General features: G+C 44.9%; 1 protein-coding gene across 4 annotated transcripts in view; it reads left to right on the top strand.

Moving 5' to 3' along the window:
• akap12b (A kinase (PRKA) anchor protein 12b) overlaps positions 1-14431 on the top strand; it is a 26272-nt gene extending 11841 nt beyond the window's left edge. For 3 of the 4 annotated variants that reach the window (XM_061271015.1, XM_061271016.1, XM_061271017.1), the window contains 3 exons: positions 1294-1369; positions 8872-12513; positions 13426-14431. In XM_061271015.1, coding sequence (XP_061126999.1) covers positions 1294-1369; positions 8872-12509 — 3714 coding nt within the window. In that variant the 3' untranslated portion in view covers positions 12510-12513; positions 13426-14431. Of the gene's footprint in view, positions 1-1293; positions 1370-6512; positions 6674-8871; positions 12514-13425 lie in introns of those variants that run through there. The other variant, XM_061271018.1, reaches the window with a different exon arrangement.
• Positions 14432-20486: the final 6055 nt, after the last annotated feature.

Raw genomic sequence — 20486 nt, forward strand, 5'->3', positions numbered from 1 at the left:
GGACCCATCCTGTTTTTTTTTTCCCGTAGAAGATGTTAAAGGTCTCAGTCTGTCTTTTGGTCTTTGTGTACCACGTTAGCCACGGAGACAGCAGAAAAATGCTCAACTGGCTGACAAACTTGTACATGTTCTGCCTGACAAAATAATTCAGCCTCAAGTTTTTGGCTAGGTTGACATTTAGGACTGAAACGTGATCAAGGCAAATAGGATTTTCTTGAAGATGAAAGCAACAATCAATTGTCAAGATTTAGATGTGTGATGCAGATCAGATTTGGGCCACGCTGACAAGAGAACAAAAATATATTTTAAATTACATTGAGTCATAGTGTGGTTAAAAAACGTCGGCCATATTGTTCCCTTAAAGACATTTGGGGTAGCGGATGAGGTGTGCTGACAAAGTGAGTCAGGTGTTGAGGGGGAATCTTGGGAATGTTGGAGAATGGGGGGGGCAGGAATTCTGGGAATGAAAGTCATGGGGTGGACTAGGGCAGGACGGGGTCGCTGCAGGGCTAAAGGTCCACCGGCTAGATCACATAGATCTGATCGGATGTGCTGATGGCTGGAAAAGGACCGAAATTTGCAAGGTAGGCGGGGTTGCGAAATTGTAGGAATTTTTTAAGTTGAAAACTTTCCAAGGAAATCTAGTACCTGACATTTACACTATGTGGACCAAAGCCCATCCATTTTTTTCTGTAACACCAAATATTTGTGACATTCAAATGTGGAACTAGTATAGAGCCTTGTGGCACACCACCTGTATCCAGCTAACATGTGTGTCGCACTTCATCAATGGCATTTTACATTCACATGAGATTCCTGCGATTTCTCTTTGAGTTCCAGGATCATGTCCAGAACATTGAGCAGCATTACAAAGATTTTTTTGGTCTACAATCAGAGATCCTAAATATTCAGACTCCCCCAGTCATCTTTAAAGAAGTATTAGAGGAGGGCTGATAACTGAGGCATTCTACTTCAAATATCTCTCTCAAAATATTTGCACCTGTCAAAAACAACACTCATTTTAATCGTGCCGATTTTGGACTGAGCAGCTGTATTTGCGTCTGTATACAGTTCTGTTTTGGAAATTCATAAAATGGAACCACTGCATCCCATGGCTGATCTTTTACAGCTATTATTTAAAAAAAAGAAAAAGCACTTTTATTAAGGAAGTCATTTATCTTTTGGATTTGTATCCTTTAGTCTCGTGCCAAGCCAAACTGACCAGTTCCAAGATAGCTTAGAAATGGAAATGATGCATCTTTTCGAGTGAAACATCTCTTCCTGTTCTTTCAGTCCCTGCACAAGAATGGACAAATCTCCAGCCTGACCAGTCTGATTGGACACTCGGAGGACAACACACTGGCAGAAGGTGTGTGTTGTGTTTGTGTTCTGAGTCTTGTTTGCAATTGTAGTCCAAGATCTGCTTTGCTAATCCCCCACACACATTTTATTCGTAAAATGTGTTCACATAGACGAGACATGCGTCCAATTTATTTTGATTGCGCGCTTCCATCCTCAGCCTGCGGCGCTTCATCCCCGCAGCTGCACGTGTTTATTATCTCGGCCGTTGCTATTGTGTCAAGCTCTATCTGGGAGGGCCGCAGGGGCGTGTATACACCCTCCCTAAATATTTAGCAGGCCGTGACCTGTAAAGCAAGCCTGCGTGCTTCATAATACGCGGCGGCCCAAGGGAAAGCGGTAACCCAACACGACTTAAAACGCAGAGAAATGTCACAAACCGCGCTTTCAAATAAGCGCTTTAATAAGCTATTTCATTAAGCGGTGCTGTCCGTTTAGAGAGTAACCCGACTCCCTCTTTTTCATGCGCGGCTTCACGATCGATGAGGTGATGAGAGTTGTTCAACTCACGTTATTAGTCCTTAAAGAGAAAGTTAATGTGACAGTCTTTTTTTTTTTTAGTTACATTTTAGCAGCTTCTGTATTCGCTAAGCTAGCATATCACCTGAAGGATGTTAATTGTGCGCCTTAGTGGTTCTATTAACATCCTGTATTGTCTTACAAGGACCTTGAGATGGATATCAAGGACATAGAATAAAAGGGCAAACACTTTTCCATACATTCCAAACAAGTGAGCTTGTTAAAAAGCTTCAAGGCTGCGGCTAGAAATATCGCGGGGAGTGAAAGGAAAGGGATCTTTTGACACAATGAGCGAAACAGCAAAAGGTATTTCAGCACTCCTCGTACATTGAGTCTGCGAGCTGATAAACTGCCGCGGTGGGAGACGGGAAGTGCAATCTACCTGATAACGGCCAAACACAACAAAAAAGAACAAGGCTGCTCATCAAAAGAACAAAAAAAGGCAACACACACATCAGTCCGTATCGTTCACTAGTCCTGAATTAAACTGCTTCGTTTTTTTTGTTGAGTGGCCAATTTTGTGTCCAGCGCCATTCAAACTCTCTCTACTCGTGTTAATTCCTCCTTCCAAAGGCAAACAGATTTATGAAGGAAAATTATTTTACTCGTGGTGGAATTTAATTAGACAGATGTTTTCAATGTAGTCAATGTCGGCATAAGTATAGTCGACCTACTAGATCTAGGTCACGATGCCTCGGCACTGCTTTATAGACAATCAAAACAAAACAAAACTGAAGCCTACGTTTCCAATTTTAAAACATTTCTGTCAGCTACGTATATTGCGTAAAACCATAGTAGTGCAAACTCAAAGATTTCAAACTCTACAAACAACAACTCGAGTGGAATTCCATTGCGCTTTTCCAAGTTGGATCTGAAATGACCAATTTTGTGGAATGCGGCATTAAATATTGAGCTGAAGGTTTTATAGTTGTTCAAGTTCATGGAGAGAACAAAATTAATAATATAGGACGACCCTTTTTTGATCGAGGACTATACGGGGACGCTTCTTGGCAGTCTTGCCGCCTGATGAGTTCATGTGCTCCAAGTGAGTCCAAAAGAATGACGTGGTTGATGTAATGTATTGGCCACAGATTCGAGCGTCCCTCCCTGATGAATTGCAGACTGCACAAGTGGACAGATGTTGATTTTTGTGTGGGAGGCGAGCAAATGCTGATTCTGTGATTTTTGGGAAGATGTACTGACAGTTAAGTCAATTTGCAGGACTGCTGGACATCATTTATCAGTAAAACAGTCTGTAACTGTTTAAATACGACTCGGGCCATCTGAGTGTTGTGTTCATCGTCCTAAAATATGCAGCCTCTCCCTTCTATTAAGCTTCGCGTCGTGTTTGCCAATGCTGGAAATGTCACCGTCACACAAACCAGTCGCGGCTCAGCCCGTATTGCTTTCACATTCCAACTTTTGCTCAAACTATCCTCGGTGTGAATGCTTTTAAGAAAAGAAGAAGAGTTGGCGAGTTCATTTCAGAGTGGAGTGCTCAAAAACACAGTCCCACGAGATCCATCGTTTTCCATCTCAGCAGCATGTTTTATTTAGATGCCCATTATGAAGTGGGTGCTCAAGGGATGCCCATCAGGAGAAGACGAGACCTCTATTAGGAAGCCGTCATTCATCATGATTGGACGAGAGGCCTTTTTGTCTTCTCGACAGTTTCCAGTTGTGAGGAAGGAAAATATCAATATGATTTGTTCAGATTTTTACTCAGTTGAGTCATGCCAAAATTTTGACTAGCAACGCAAAATAAAAACTGGCCATATTGGAATTTACTTGGCGACAAAGAGAGGCTGAAACCTGATTGGACAAAAACTCTTACCGTTCATATACAGCTAAAGAGAATAAATTATTGGGAAAAATTAATGAAATTTCATGAAACAAATGTTCAAAATGGGGTACGAAAGTCCTGAACCTCCCCGGGGCTCGCTCGTATCTGCAGGCGATGCTCTCTCTCACATCTTTCCCGGCATCAGGGAACCTAATCTCCTCTGCCTCAACCCCTAACCTCCCCCAGGCACAAGTAGGCTTGAGTGAATGGAGAAGGAATGCGGCCCACTCCTCCTCCTCCTCCATGGTAGACCCCCACTCTCCCACCATCTACAATGCCATCATCTCATCACATTTAGGGAGCTTCTCTATGTAGTCAGGACAACATTTCAGTGAAACCTAGCTAGCTAAGAAACATAGCTAATCGACTCAATCTGTGTTTTTCCTAAATATATCTGACCAAGATGAAGTGGAAAAAAAGCTTTTTAGTTATGAAGTACTCTGTTAGCCTTGGCTCTCCTATATCCACTTTTTTTTTTTACAACTAACAACAGAAGACAACATATGCCAAGGAGCAACTGTGTAAATTGCTGAGGCAAACATTTCTGGAATGTAGCGAAAAGGTTGAGGCAACTGATGACAGAAGGCAAGCCGTACTAAATATATACCTCTTTAGAGAACCCAACTCTTATACCATAGCTTTACCATGAAATACTTGTAATTTATCTTTTTCTTTAAATACATTTCTACTAGGTTTAAAAAGTGTTTTAATGTATTTGTGTGTTTAAACACAAATAACTGTATAAATAATTTTATCGTTCAAGAAATCTTGAAGCAAGTATGCTGGGCCTCTAATTTGAAAAGGAAAAAGTTTGTTCTCTGTCTTGAAAAGTTTCACCTTTTGCAGGCGGGTCTGGATGTATCCCACGCGATAATCACTTTGTGTCACTGAAATAGTTGCGAAAGCGTGCATTGTGTGTAAACATAGTGACCCAGAGTCAAGTAGAACCACTCGTCGACTTAATTTCCCTTTTCCGCCATTTATGTCGTTGAGACACTTGTTGGAAAAGATGGGGGGTGGGAGCCCGTTTTTTGTGTGTGTGTGTGCATGCGTCCTGAGTCCGAGATGATGTCATGGGCCGTCTCTGAAGGCAACAAAAAGCCCCTCCACCCAAACTAGCCCACCCCTCCATGCATCCCCACCCTCAAACATTCCTGGGCTAGACCTGTTATTATAGTTTAGCTTATTATCAGTTATCAAAAAATGTAGCTGACAGCGCGTTCATAAAAGTGTAGGCACGCATGAGTCATGTGGAGGAAGTCAGGGCGTAAAGGGAACATTGGGTGGGTTGGTTTGGGGGAGGGGGGGGTCCAAGCCATGTACTCCCACCAGCAACAATTTGATACATTCCCTGCTGCGTGACTCACAACACACTGCACAATAGTACTTGTGCAGAGTGACATATTTACTTCATGTGTCACTGCATGGCTTGAAAACCTCAGTGGTATGTCTTGTCCAATGAGTCGCTTCAATTAAATTCAATTTAAAAAGACTCGTTCGATTGCTATTTTAATTAAAAGTAAATAGTTGGAGATTTCCTCCATATTGACATCACTGTCTTGTTACTGTGGCAAAAAAAATAGTTGTACTTTGGGGTTTGAATTTTGTTTTCCAAGATACTACAAGGTTTGTTTGGTGGGGGTTAACGCAACTCCCTTTACAACAAGCAAAATTATTGGCAGATAAGAGAACAAATCTTAAAAAGGGCTGCTTCAAGTTCTTTAATTTCAGACCCAGTTAAACTTTACTGTCAAACAAAACATTAAACAGAGAAAAATACATGTGTATTTCAAACAACCACATAACTTAGTATCAAAAGTCTGCTAGCTTAATGCTAACACAAAATGGGTAACACCACAGATTAGCATCTCATTGACTGATTAGCACCCACAGGAAATTCTATCAGTGAAAAAGAAACCCAAATTGATATTAGAAAGGTGTCAAAATTGAGAGATAAGGTAGTTGCGTATTTGTGACTTCGGCTCGCAGACGGCACTCGATTCAAATTACCGTTATCCCCCGTGCTAACAAATTTACACATTCCTGTAGAGACAAAGCAGAAGATTACAGAACACGACGCTGTTTATCTGCATTCCGCCTCGTCTGCCCCCACCTTCATAGGAATTCCGAATTAAATGCGTTTAAATCATTGCGAGGGGCTCATTAGCAATTTTAGTGGAGGGGGGGGGAGCAACTAGCACCTTGAAACACCATTCTTGGCTTGTTTAAAGATGAAGTTTTGATCTCAACTTGCTTGCAACTCAAAGATTTAGATTTGTTTATAGCCAGTATGGATTTTTATAGTTCAAATCAATATTTTATTATTTTTCTTTTAAGTCCAGATGAAAGACTGAAAACTTCATTGTGTGTATTCAATAAAACCATTCAAAGCGTCGCCATTCAGACAAGAGTGGCTTAACAAATGCCAGGAAGGTTATGTCCTGAACCAAAAATGTTACGCTCGACCACTTTTTCAGCCAGACTGTGCCAGTGTGTCTTTGGGGAGACAGCATGCGTATTAAGGTCAGAAAAGGAGTCGTTGCGTGTCAGACGGATTTGGTGGCTGATGGGGTGGGGGGGGTGGGTCCATGCAGTCTGATCACATACAATACATTTTATTCTTTAAGAAAAAAATAGGTCACTTCCTTGAAGGAGTGCATAATGATCAGCTGTAGTCAGGCTGGGGGGTAAGTCAATGGAGTTTGCTAGCAAAGGTGGAAGGGGAGGGTCATTCTGAAGAGCTGAAGAAAGGAGGGCGGTGGTGGGAGAGGGAGGCAGGGGTGGTCCCAATGTGACATGCGTGTCAGTCTGTTGAAATGTGTGTGAGGTGGCTCGCCCGGCACACACGGGCCACGGAGCAGCACAACAGCAACTCCGACAAGTGAAGGGACACTCTGAATTACTTTTTTGGGGGGGGACTTTCACAAATGCTTGGAACAATTACTTTAACAGGTAGGCTTAATTGTTTTGATATTTTAAATGTTATTATAATACTTTTATTTAGTTTTTGTTGTTTTGTTTCATGTGATTGGAATTTGTCCTGATTTTTTATGGGGTTTTGTTTCCATGAATGGGTATTGCAGACGGCATTGTTTTCCTGAGGGTGTGGTTCTATAGTGGTGAGTTCTACTACTAAAATGGAATTCTACTATGGGAGCCTTTTAATACAGAGGGGTCTGATGTCAATAACATCACTATTTATCTTTATTATTATTTTTCTTTAATTAATATTTTATGTGCAGTGGTGGATCTTCCTAATACAGCATCCATCCAAGTGTAAGTCAATTTCTAGTGACCCAGTGGGCTGCACTCCCAAGGTTTTTTTTTCTTTGAGGACGGGGGGTCTCGCCACAGCTGTCTTTATATTATAAATGAAGAACAACAGTTGCCTTTTTATCATACACAAAGTGTCACAGCTCGGGCCAACTTCCATCTTGTCATCATGTGAAGCGTTTCATTCGATTAGAGTGGGATCATAATTCCCAGTGGGGTTGTTGGGTTGAAACCACAAAGAGCAGCAGGGGGTCTCTTGGGGGGTGGGGGGGGATTAAGAGAGGGTGGCATGAAATGAATCTGATTCTTGCTGGTCTGTCTCTGGTAGATGGTCTTCTTGGGTTTCACAAATGTAGTGGTTGCTTTTTATTACTTTGGATGTGATGAGTACCCCTCCTCCCAAAGTGGCGCCTTGGAGACACTCTGACCACACCTTAGTTTGGTGCGGGGGGGGGCGCGTCTTTGTCAGTTTGGGGGGATGTGAAAGCCGAGTTGGCCTCTTTTTTTTCTGCTTAACTGACTTATTTTGTTTGCATAGCTGCCGCTGGTCCAGACGAGTCATCTTAATATAGATTTGCATACATTTGGGAGAAGTTGGTAAATAAGTGTCAGCTTTCTTCTCAACAGTAGTTGCAGCTGTGATCCAATATGACTGTTTTACTTTCGTACTATATTCTAATTGCTTCACCCCAAAATGTTTATTTTTATTTTATTTTTTATTGGACACTAACCCCATAGAAAAAAAGTTGGAACTTGGGGTTTTTACTTCCAGGCGACCAACCGCCCCCACACCCTCGGAAAGAAAAAGAACCCGTCCAGCCACCTTCTCGACCCCCTGCAGCCTCACCTCAGAAACACTCTTTGTGGTACAGTCGTTATTTAAAGCACACACACTGACTCCCCTCCCTTCCCTAAATCAAATCATTCCAGGGGTGTTGTGTGTGTCTGTAAAACAAAACAAAAAAAACAGACATCAAAAAGACAGCAGAGATGCCAGCATTGTGTTAAATCCACACGACTCCGGGTTTTATGATGGCGTAGATACACATGGGCTCATCCGGCAAGTCTGACCCGCACTTTACAACTTGACTTAAGAGGAGGCGGCGGCAAGTTGAGTTTGTTTAGCTTGCCCATGAACGACTTTATTTTGTAAATATGTTGAATCTTGTCAAGTTTGCGACCGCCCCCGCCCCCCTCTTTGTTTTCACAGGCTGCAGTAGGATTACAAGGCCATTGTGTTGTGCCTTGAAGGAGGTGGTTCCTCATGTGGTGGAATGTGGGTCAAGGCGACTTAATACAAAGAGGGTGGGCGTAAGGCTCTCAGTGTTTGCTTTAAGAAATTTAAAATAAAATTTTGCTATGCTTGAGTTAAGTGAGACAGTGTTTAGGAGAACCTGGAAAAACATGCACACATTCCTGGCTGAGTTAAATCCATACATAGAACTTCGTCCTCAACATGTTGCTTTTTTTTTTAGATCATTTCCTCGAAACTTTAACATGCTTCAAATGTTTCTTGTCTAACACTAAAATATCCCAAGAATGCTGTGAGGTTATAATTGTGCGTACCATTTTTTATCTGTGGGGAAAGACCCAAGTTTTTTCTTTTTCTAAATAGCACAAGAGAACAGTACCTTAGAATTACCCAAATTTTTTTTGACTGCTCGCGGTTCCCACAGTTTTTCTTTAAAGGGGGTGCGTGTAATCGGGTAATGTGATATCTACAAATTAGACATTTGCGACTCGTGGAGTATTGGGTGACTGTTTTGAAAGCTGGGAGTAGAAAATGGACTGTACCATTTTACGAAGTAAATTTTGCAGAGAGCTAATATTGATTCATCTAACAAAGAGCTATTTTTGTTACTTCCTCATCCTTTCAGTTGGCCAGCCAGATGGTGTGTCTGTGGCTCAGAAGGAGGACACCTCAGAGACCATGGACACCATCGCGGACGAGCAGTCTTCTCAGGTGAACGGTGAGAAAACAGAGAAGGAGTCTCCTGACAACATCACTCCCGTTGAGGAGAAGGCAGCGGAGGAGAAGCCCAACGAGACAGGCGAAGTAGGCTTCAAGAAGATCTTCCGCTTCGTGGGCTTTAAGTTCACCCTGAAGAAGGATAAGAGCGAGGAGAAAGAGCCCGTGAAGCTGCTGACGGTGAAGGACAAGGACGGAGATGCGGTCAACGGAATCGATGAGGCAGGAGAGAACGGGATCACGGAAAAGGCAATCAACACTGAGGCTGAGCTCACTGAAGATGCTAAAAATGTTGAAAGCCCAGACGATCCTGGTGATGTCATCGAGACCTCAGATGAAGCCGACAAGGATGAAGGCGCCGAGAAAGAGGACGAGGCCAGTCCGCCGCCCCAAGAGGCTGCCTTGTCCCCCTTCAGGAAGCTGTTCAGTACCAACCTCTTCTCAAATCTGCGAAAGAGGTCCAGCATCAAGAGGACCAAAGAGGAGGAAGGCAAGGAGGTAGCTGGTGAGGATGAAGCTGCTAAGCTAGAAGAAGGAGAAGAAAGCAAGGAGGACGGAGCGACCACTCAAGAGAAAGAACAAGCCGAAGAGGAAGCCCCAGCATCACCCGACAAAATGAAACCCGAACCGAGCTCGGAGATTGACGTCACCGTCGATAGCCCTACGTCTGATGAGACGAAGCCAGAAGAGGAAAAAGCAGAAGAAAAGAAAGCTGCAGCAGAGGTGACGTCTGATTCCGAACTTACGGCTTCGCAAGAGAAGGCAAAACCCCAAGGAAGCCCTCTAAAGAAGCTTTTCACCGGTGCTGGCTTGAAGAAACTCTCCACTAAGAGCAAGAAGAACAAGAAAGATACTGAGGTGAAACTGACAGAGTCTGGGGAGCAAGCAGGAGAACTTCAGTCTTCTGTGGAATCCACAGAAGCGGCAAAAGCTGACAGTGGGCCCTCATCTCCAGAGAAATCCGGAGAACATGTTGCTGAAGCTGAGGCGGCGCAGTCCGACTACACACAGGAACCCGAAGGTGAAGTCGTCTCTGATGGAGAGAAGAAGAAGGAGGGAATCGTGGCCTGGTCTTCCTTCAAGAAACTCGTGACACCCAAGAAGCGTGTGAAACGATCTTCTGAGAGCGACGATGAGATCCCAAGTGAGAAAGCGGCAAAGTCAGCGACCTTGTCGTCTTCTGAAAGTGCTCCGTTGGCAAATGAAAGTGCGGAGGAGGAAGCCAAAGAGGACAAACCTTCCGAGGATGAGAGCAAAGCTGAAAATACTGACGAGAAGCTTGTGAGCAGCACAGAGGAACCCAAAAAGAAGATGGACACGTCAGTCTCCTGGGAAGCTCTGATGTGTATGGGAGGACCCAAAAAGAGGACCAGGAAGACTTCTGATTCGGACGATGAGGAAACCAAGATTGAAGAGGAGAGTCACGTGACCGCCGGAGAACAGGACAAGCAGGAGGACAAGACCGAAGCAGCTGCTGCAAACTTTCAAAGTGACGAAGAAGGCGCTTCCTCCCCAGAACCTCTGAGTAGCCCACCTGAGAGGGAGTCGACCTGGGATACGCTGAAACGCATGGTCATGCCAAAAAGTAAGTCCAAAACTGAAGAGAAGACAGAAGAACAAGTTCAGCCAGAAAGCGAAGCACCAAAGGAGGAGTCGTCATTCTCTCTGAAGAAGTTCTTCCCTGGTCTCAGAAAGAAGAAAACTGAAAAACAAGCGTCCACCGAGAGCGAGGAGGACTCCGACACCCCGGCTGTCGTTCCTCTCTCTGAGTATGACGCACAGCAGGAGGTCATCCAGGAACAAGCAGAAGAAACCGCGGCTCCGGCTCAAACGTCCTTGGATGAAAGATCTCCATCTTGGATCGCGGCCGTGGTGGAGTGCGGCGATGACAAGCACGACGAGCTGAGCGACATCACCGAAGAAGCAGAGAACATCGCCACGCCCAAGTCCGTTGACACTGGCAATTTGGAGGATGACGCCGAGGAGCACGTCGGACGGAGGTTGTCGGTAGCTGAAGTTGCTCAAACTCCTCCTTCAGAAACCACCAGCGGTGAGCCCGACAGACCCCGGGATAAAAACGCTCAGCAGTTTGTGGCAGCCATTAAGGCCCAAATAAGTGAAGTTCCACCCATGACATCTGTGATCTGCGAGGACGCATCAGTTGAGATTTCCTCTGAAGAATCCGAACCAGCTTTGGAGCAAGCTGATTCCAAATCTCTCCGTCTGTTTGCCCCCCATACCCAAACTGAGACCACAGCCATCTGCATTGGGGTGGAAACCAAGAAGATTGACGAAGTCACTCTGGAGGAACCTGCGACTGAGATCAGAGAGGGCCTTCCCGTCATCACCGACGCCCACAGCACCGAGGTCTTAGAAGAAGAGGAGGCGGTAAAAATGGAGGAGGCCGTTGTCACGGAAGAAGCCCTGCTGAGCGCCCAAGTTCAAGTGAGAACCGTCGAGGTCGAGCTGGCCCAAAGCTCACCGAGCGACGCATTGGAGGTTCAAACCGCAGAGGAGAGCTGCGAACACGCGTTGACGACGGTCGCCGTCGTCAACTCTTTGCTGGAGCCACAAGTTGCGGAGGCCATCGCGAATATGGCCGACGACGCTCCGATCGTTGCCATTACACCAACGTTGGAAATCGCCGCGTCTCTGCAAAACGGAGACGTCACCGAGCCGAGCGTGCAGATCAAGGAAGGAGAACTCCCCTGTGAAACGGTCGCCTCGAGTGAGCAGGTTTGCGTCATCTCCGAATCCGTCGTCCTGGTCAGCCCGGCCCTTGCGAACCAAGTGTCAACCTCCGACGTGTTTGAGCCAGAAGATGTCACAGAAACCAACAGCGACAAAGAGATCTCCAGTCAAATTGAAGCCCAGAGCTTGGTCATCGCCCAGTCCGTCATTCAGGATGCTGTGGAGAAAGTTTCAGAACAGCCCAAGACCCCAGAGTCCTCCACAACACCAGTCCAGGCAGTGATAACCACAGAAAAGGAGATCTTGACGGAGGTGCCGGTTATCACTGACACCCCTACCCCCATCATCAAAGACGAACCGGCAGAGAAACCTCTTTTCGTCGCCACGGAATGCGAAACAGTTCCCGTTGAGGTGGCGGCGATCCTCAACGGTTCTGCAGTGGAGAACGGAGGATTTGAGAAAGGCTTGAAGAAAGCTGTGGAGATCATTGCAAGTGAGGAATTTGAGGAAAAAGTGGTGGAGATCATTGGCGAGAGTCAGAAGAAACTGGAAGCTGTGAAGGAAGAGATGGAAGAAGACAAACCGCAATCGGAGAAGGAGACCCGCATGCCGGTCCAGGTGGTCCTGCAGACCGCGCAGGTGGTTGAGGAGGAGTCTATCAAAGAGGAGTTGGTGGTGGAATTCGGCAGCAACAGCACTGTGGACGGCAGAGGAGACCGGGTGGCGAGCGAGCAGTCGGAAAGTCTCCCGGCGTCGTCAAAGTGCGCCGAGGTGATGGCGCAGGTGATGGAGGTCATTGAAGAGGCGGTGAAGGAGATCCAGCCCGCGTCCACAGAGATTACACCGGTGTCGTGAACAGGTGAGATGGACCACAGAATTTCGTCATTAACTGATCAAACGAGTTTCTCATGTTTTAGTTTTTTTTTAAGATCAATGGGCTCTACTTTTATTAGATGGGTTGGACGGGAGGGGTCGTCGGGGTGCCATCGGACAGATGAAGAAGCTTTTGTTCACGCGCCGAGTTACCAGGGAACACTTTGATATCAAAGTAGGAATCCTGTTGTTGCCTCCTTCTTTGTCGGCCGGCCGGGGTCTTAAAATGAAGTGCAAGGGAAGAGATGAACTTTTGCTGAAAGACTGATTATAACCACCCCGCCTTTCCTCTTCCCCTCCATCAGCCTTCCTCCAATCTAGCCCAGATCACATTTTTGAGAAATTGTCATTTTGTTGTTTTTGAGTTTGACCTATGCACAAAACAGCATTGTAAGTTATAGCTGACATATCTGAAACATCCACTTGTTGCTCAAACTAACCTTTAATTCATAAATACTAGTAAATATATATTAATATATTACATATTATTGTTAAATTACTATAATGAATATCTGATCTGGGCACATTCTGAATCGGCGCAAGAAAGTCATTTAGACAGTTTTCTGTTACTTTGACCCCTTCTTGTGGTAAAAACGTATATTGCAATGAGTTGATAAAATTCACTCAGACTGATTTGTTGCCATCGTGTGGTCTCACAGGCAAATTGTGGTGTAGTGCAGTCTTTCTGGGATGCTTCAGTTACTTATGTACTCATGTTATTGTTTGCTGAGGTAGTCATTATTAATTATTATGATGTAATTTTAACAGAATACACAGGTATTAGGTGGAAAAGTAGAATGTGGAAGCATTTTTTTTTTCAAAATAATCTGTATACTGTCCATGTCCCTAACCTCTCTCCTTGACCCCCCCCCCCTCCACCCCCCCTCCGGAAACAAAGGATGATGCTTGGTTAGGACTACCCACTGACACGTTGGGCCCCTTCCTGCCCCGACTGGGTCGCCAAGCTTCCTGTCCAACGCCCATACAACCGCCCACAACCCTGCATCCAGCCATGGACGAATGTTTACCTGTGTGTGCGTGCGTGCGCATGTTTGTGTCTGATGTATAGACCTCAAGACAAAATCAAAAGGTAAACATATTGTATATTGTATTTATATCACGTGTATTCTTCCAATCATCCTTTATTTTTTCATGTTGAGCCCTGTTTTTTCAGTTTTATTTCCTTCATCACACGTAAAAAATATTTTTAAGAATGCCAGAAGAAACAAGTTATTACTAAAGCTAACTGTTTCATACAGCAAGACGTATTATTGTTATTCAAATATTTTGTAGCTGCCATGGTACAAACTGTGATTTCTATTGTCAGTAAAATAAAATTGGAGTAAATTTCCTCATATTCCACAGATCTACATAAAACATTCGGTGCCTATTTTACTGTGAAATAACCTTTTCACTTATCTGTCTTAACATAAGTGGTAGGAAACGAGTTGGAGGGTTAAAGGTGCATTAAGTTATGAAGGCAAGCTGCTTTGGACCACGAATCACAAGAGTCTGGAGGTTGCTTAATAAAAAATGTTTCCCAATACATTTGGTTCAGTTGTATCAATGACTGACACCAGCAAGGTTTATGACCAAATGAGAAAAAAATAATCAATTTTTGCTTCTTTGTACATAAACATTTTCTCCAAAACTCCTTTTTGCCCTCTCAGTCACTTTTGTCTTCACAGTGAGCCTGTTAACATTTGAACAGAGGATATGTATACGCGACTTGTATAAACTGACAAAGCCTCTTGTTATAACAACTAATATACTTCATTCTCCCTAATATTAACATAAGCATGGTTTTAACTGTCTTTTTTTTTGGTATTTTCCAAGTTGTTAATAGTAAGGATACACAAACGTGTCTATATTTCATTCAATAAAGTTTAGATGGTGGAGGTGAAGCATGTATTTTGTTTTCATTCAAAATAATGGCACAATATTCAAATTTGCGTTGGACTCGTTCCCCCTTGTGGCGTAAACTGACAGTACAGTACTTCAAGATTCAAGAGTTTTTATTCGCCATGTTTGAGCGTGCCAAACAAGGAATCTGACTTCGGTACATCACAGCCTCTGTTCAACATTTAGGTGACTAACAACACTCAGGACATGTGAAAAATGACAAATATTCTCAAACATCCTCTGATCTTAAACTCCCACTAGGGGAAATGAAAAACCTTGAGAAGAGACCACAGATGGGAGGGTCCCTCTTCCAGGATGACCAGGCTGCAATGGATGCAGAGAGGACACATAGTACTTGACGCAAGTACCAAGAAAAACGAAAATCAAGAAAACTTATTGTTGAATATAATTTAAAAAATATTGAAAAATTAAATTACAATTTAAATTGTATACATTTACATACGCTATGAGACTAATTGAATGCTCAAATGGCGCCTATGTAGCCAATCGGGAGGGCTGGGGCGCGCATGCGAAATGGCGTCCGGTGCGTTTGGAAGCACTCGTAAATTAAAAACTTCAGTGTAATGTTAAGTAGTACAGTGGAGCCTCAGTTTTCAAACGTCCCGGTTCTCGAACAAATCGGTATGCGAAAAAAAAAATCGAGATTTCTTTTGCTTCGGATGTCGGACGAAATTTCAGTTGTCGAACCTCGCGAGATGAGCAGAGAGGACCCGCATGGCAACTGACTCCGTTCGTTATCACGTTTTCGTTACTCTGAGAATTGTATCAACTCTAATCATGCCTCCCTGCGCCCCGGTTGAAAAAAATCGAGCTTTTCCGATTCTTCATTTTCATGCCGTTTTTTTCTTTCAGTCTTGCGCGAATGTGCTATTCTATGTGCGCGATGTTATCCATTCACCGTTTGCCTCCCGGACCCGGATGTTGTTTTAGCGATCAGCGAACGCCGTGGGTGATGTTCGATTTTTTTTCCTTTGGGCGCGCGCCCCTACTGGAAGAATTCCTGGCTACGCCACTGATGCCTCCAAAGGAAACAAGTGGGAGCAGTAAAGCCATCCTAAAACACAAAGACGCTCTTAAAGCAATGCGACAGTGAGCGCCCGGCGCGCTGCGGTTGCGCGATCTGACCAAATTAAGCTCCACGCGCACTGAGGTCCACTTCAGAGGCGTAGCCAAGCGATGGCGAGCCGGGGCGGCGCCCCTGTTAGGACTCCCTGCGCCCCGGTTGAAAAAAATCAGGCTTTTTCGATTCTCCATTTTCATGCCGTTTTTTTCTTTCGGTCTTGTAGATAATTGCATGATTGTGTATTGTGCTAAAAGAATGTCCCGCACGGCTACCGTAGCGGAGACGAAGAAGCTGCTCTCGCTCCCCGGATGTAACGCAACCAGGTGATAGATTTGGTTCTCTGAATCCTCGTGTGAGTTTATTAAACTGCTGTCCTCTGAACGTATGGTGCTTGCTTCGACGCACATAACGACATGGTGTCAGAAGACGTCTCGGACCTGCCCTCTGTGTATTGAGTGGTGTTTTTTTTCTTCGCCGTGCTCCGAAGTGCGAGGGGAATTAAGTGAAGGCTGACTATGGCGGAAGGATTTCGCAGGCCAGACCCTCTTGTTTTTGAAGGAGACGTTGCCGAGAATTGGCGTATTTTTGAAAGTGAATATGACATTTTTATCGAGGCTGCACACGCGGATAAACCTGCCAAGACAAAAGCGTACATCCTCCTCAACCTTGCAGGAGCAGAAGCCATTGAACGGGAGCGTTCATTTGTATACGCTGCGGAAGTTAGAGCGCCAGGAGAAAATGGAGCCGTTATGGTCCCGGCCGGGTCTCGGGAAGACCCCACGTGTCTCAAGCGAAAATTTCGAGAAATGTGCAATCCACAACACAACAAGACGATGGAAAGGCACAAGTTTCACACTCGAAATCAGAAGCAAGGTGAGACTATTGAATCTTTCATCAGTGATTTGAAGATAAAAGCAAAGAGTTGCCACTTTGCAGAGCTCACGGACGAATTGATTTGTGATAGAATCGTGTGTGGCATCAACAACGACAGTATAAGAAAGGCTCTGCTACGCGATAGTGACTTGACCCTCGCTAAGGCAATTTCTATCTGCCGTATTTATGAAATGACCGAGGAAAACACAAAAGCATTAACTCTGCAAGTAAACCCTGTGGATGCGCTACAACAAAGCTCCAATAGAGGACTGTACAGGTCAAGAAATAAGAAAGCAAATCAATATGATTCAAAGAACATCACTACTTGTGATCATTGTGGAGGCAGCCACCCAGCGCAAAGGGATAGATGTCCAGCGTTTGGCTTGAAATGTCACAAATGTGGAAAGATGAATCATTTCAAGGATTGCTGCAAGTCAAAGCCAGCGTATCACAACACAGAAAGAAAGAGTTTCACAAAGAAAAGCTCCACTAGAAGACCAGTGTATCACGTGAAGGTCGAGCAAGAGAAAGAATACACCGCTGATGATGATACATACTATGTAGATGGAATTTCTGTGGACACTATCAATGCACATATGAAAAATAGAGATGAAGGCTTTGTCACTCTGCATGTGCACGGGAAACCCATCGAAATGAAGATCGACACCGGAGCGAAATGTAATGTAATGGCTAAGGACATGTTTGTACAACTCTCTGAGGGGAACATTATTCCCTGTGGCAAGTCTACAAATCTAGTGGCTTATGGCGGCAGCAAGATCGAAACTGCAGGTCTTGTTTCACTGTCATGCTACTTGGATGAACAGCAACACACGCTACCCTTCTTCCTCGTGGAGCGTGATGTTATTCCACTTTTGGGATTTCGTGCATGTATGCGTCTCGGACTTGTCACATTCAGCCCTCACGTCCACCAGGTCGGTACGGAGACTATTACAGACTTTGTCAAGAATATCAAAGAGAAATACAAAGATGTGTTCAGCGATGAATTAGGAGAACTGCCAATCACCTACTCCATGGTAGTAGATCCAGCTGTACGGCCAGTCGTGCGTCCAGCGCACCGTGTCCCCTTGGCGATGCAGGCCCGCGTTAAAGCTGAACTTGATAACATGACAAGCAAAGGAGTCATCTGCCCCGTCTCTGAGCCCACGGACTGGGTTTCATCGATGGTAGCAGCACACAAGAAAGACAAAGAAGAGATACGACTGTGCATCAACCCAAAAGACTTGAACAATGCTTTAAAGAGACCCCACTATCCGATGCGTAGTGTGGAAGACGTAGCCAGCAAAATGTCAGGTGCCACCCTGTTTTCGGTGCTTGATGCCAAGAACTCCTTTTGGCAAATAAAGCTAGATCAAAAGTCATCCATGTTGACAACATTCAGCACACCTTTTGGGCGCTACCGATTTCTCCGCATGCCATTTGGCATCAACTCAGCAAGTGAAGTTTTCCAAAGCTCAATGGAACAACTGTTTGCCGGTTACCCATGTGCTGTCATAGTCGATGACATCATTGTGGGAGGTCGCGATGCTGCAGAACATGATGCTAATCTGAAGAAAATATTGGATCGTGCACAAGAGATCAAACTTAGACTCAACTCTCAAAAGTGCAAGTTTCGGCTCGACCAAGTCTGCTATGTTGGTCACATATTCACAAAAGAAGGTCTGAAAGCCGATCCAACGAAAACAGAAGCCATCACGGAGATGCCGGTCCCGCAAGATGCCCTAGCTGTGCAACGATTCCTGGGCATGGTGAACTACTTGGGGAAGTTTATCCCAAATCTCAGCGACATTGCAGCACCACTCAGGCAGCTCACTCACAAAGACGCTGCATGGTGCTGGCTCCCCCAACACCAACAGGCATTTGAGGAATTGAAGTCATGTCTATCCAGCTCACCTGTCCTTTCTTATTTTGATGTAGGGAAACCTGTGATGCTAACATGTGATGCATCCCGTTATGGGTTGGGTGCAGCATGTTTACAAGATGGAAAGCCAATTGCGTATGCATCTCGCACATTGTCAGATACAGAAACCCGTTATGCGCAAATTGAAAAAGAACTCCTTGCTGTTGTTTTTGCATGCACTAAGTTTAAGGACTACATCTATGGCAAGCACACTGTCATTGAAACAGACCACCAACCTCTGGTCACTATACTGAAGAAGCCGATCCTCACAGCTCCAGCTCGTCTGCAGAGGATGCTACTTCGTCTACAAGCTTTTGACATCACCTTGGTTTATAAAAAGGGCAAGCAAATGTACCTTTCCGACACCCTGTCAAGAGCCCCAAACGGTAAAGTTTCTGAATTATCTAGTGCTCACAGCTCGTTTGAAGTCATGTCAGTCAGTTTTATCTCGACAGCCAGGCTTGAAGAGCTGAGAACACACACTGCCAGTGACCAAGTGCTTCAAACTCTTAGCAATGTGATCCAGAATGGATGGCCTAACAAAGAACGTCAGGCACCGCTCTCTGTCCGCCCATACTTTCCATACAGAGACGAGTTGGTAGTGGAAGAAGGTATTGTTGTTAAAGGACACAGACCTGTCATACCAATCTCACTGCAACAAGAGTACATCCAAATTATGCATAGAGGTCACCCAGGCCTTGAATCAACTAAATGTAGAGCCAGAAGTACAGTGTTTTGGCCCAACATGAACACGGACATCACAGAAGTACTACTGTCTTGTGCTGTATGCAATAGCACACGACCACACCAGCAAAAGGAACCGCTGAAAGCTCATCCTGTCCCTACCCTGCCATGGTCTACGGTCGCAACGGACATTTTTGAATGGCATGGTCAACAGTATTCAGTCCTTGTTGACTCTTACTCGGGATGGTTCGAAATTGATCTGCTTCGTGATTTGTCTTCAGCTACAGTGATAAAAAAGCTAAAGAGACATTTTTCTGTTCATGGAGCACCCCATACACTGATTTCTGATAATGGCAGACAATACACTAGCCAACGATTCCGCGACTTTTCCAAACAGTGGGACATTACGCACGTTACCAGCAGTCCCGGATACCCGCAGTCGAATGGATTAGCCGAGCGTGCCGTCCGCAGTGCCAAACAGCTCATGGAAAAGTCACACCGAGATGGAACGGATGTTTTTCTCAACCTGCTCAACCTCAGGAACATTCCTCGAGACAGCACGCTTGGATCACCTGCACAGCGTCTCATGTCTCGCCAGACGCGTTCTACCTTTCCTGTCAACAACACTCTGCTTGTGCCTGCAATAAAGGGTGCAGGACAAGTGGCTACTCAGCTTCAAAGGAGAAGACTTGTTCAAAAGCAGTACTATGATGCAACAAGTCGCCCTCTGGTGCCACTTGTGAGAGGACAAATTGTCCGGTTACAGACTGCAGAGGGATATGACCGCCTCGGGAAAGTGGTTCAGGCTTGCAAAGAGCCGCGCTCCTACATCGTTGAATCCAACGGAGGTATCTACAGGAGGAATCGCCGTCACATCCTTCCTGTTGCTGAACCAACCCCACCTTTGCACGCCGACTCTGACCATCACTCTCAACCACCGGTTCCGAGTACGCCAGACCCTCTTCTATCCAGTCCACATGCCCGACCGTCTCACTTCTCTCAACCATCTGCTCACTACTCCACCAATGAGCAATCGACAACATCTCCAGCTGACGTGCCCACCCGAGTGTCACACAATTGTTCTGCTTATGTGACTCGCTCAGGTCGGATTTCTAAGCCGAATCCGAAGTACAAGGATTGAACTGCATGTTTGTTAGTTGCGTTTTGAAAAAAAACAAAGTTAAGCTCTAAGGTTGTTTACATACTTGGTATTATTACCAAGTGTACCTTCGTGCATTTCCAAGAGGAATAATTTGTTAATTCAGTAAGTTTTATGCTGCCAGTTTTACGCAGACTTGTTTATTTGTAGACTGTCACGTCACATTTGTATATTACAGTTTTTTAGTTAACAATATTTTTTATAGAGGCAATGTTCTAAAAGGAGAGGATGTAGATAATTGCATGATTGTGTATTGTGCTAAAAGAATGTCCCGCACGGCTACCGTAGCGGAGACGAAGAAGCTGCTCTCGCTCCCCGGATGTAACGCAACCAGGTGAT

This window comes from Syngnathus typhle, linkage group LG22 (genome assembly GCF_033458585.1).
Source record: "Syngnathus typhle isolate RoL2023-S1 ecotype Sweden linkage group LG22, RoL_Styp_1.0, whole genome shotgun sequence".
Taxonomy (NCBI): domain Eukaryota; kingdom Metazoa; phylum Chordata; class Actinopteri; order Syngnathiformes; family Syngnathidae; genus Syngnathus; species Syngnathus typhle.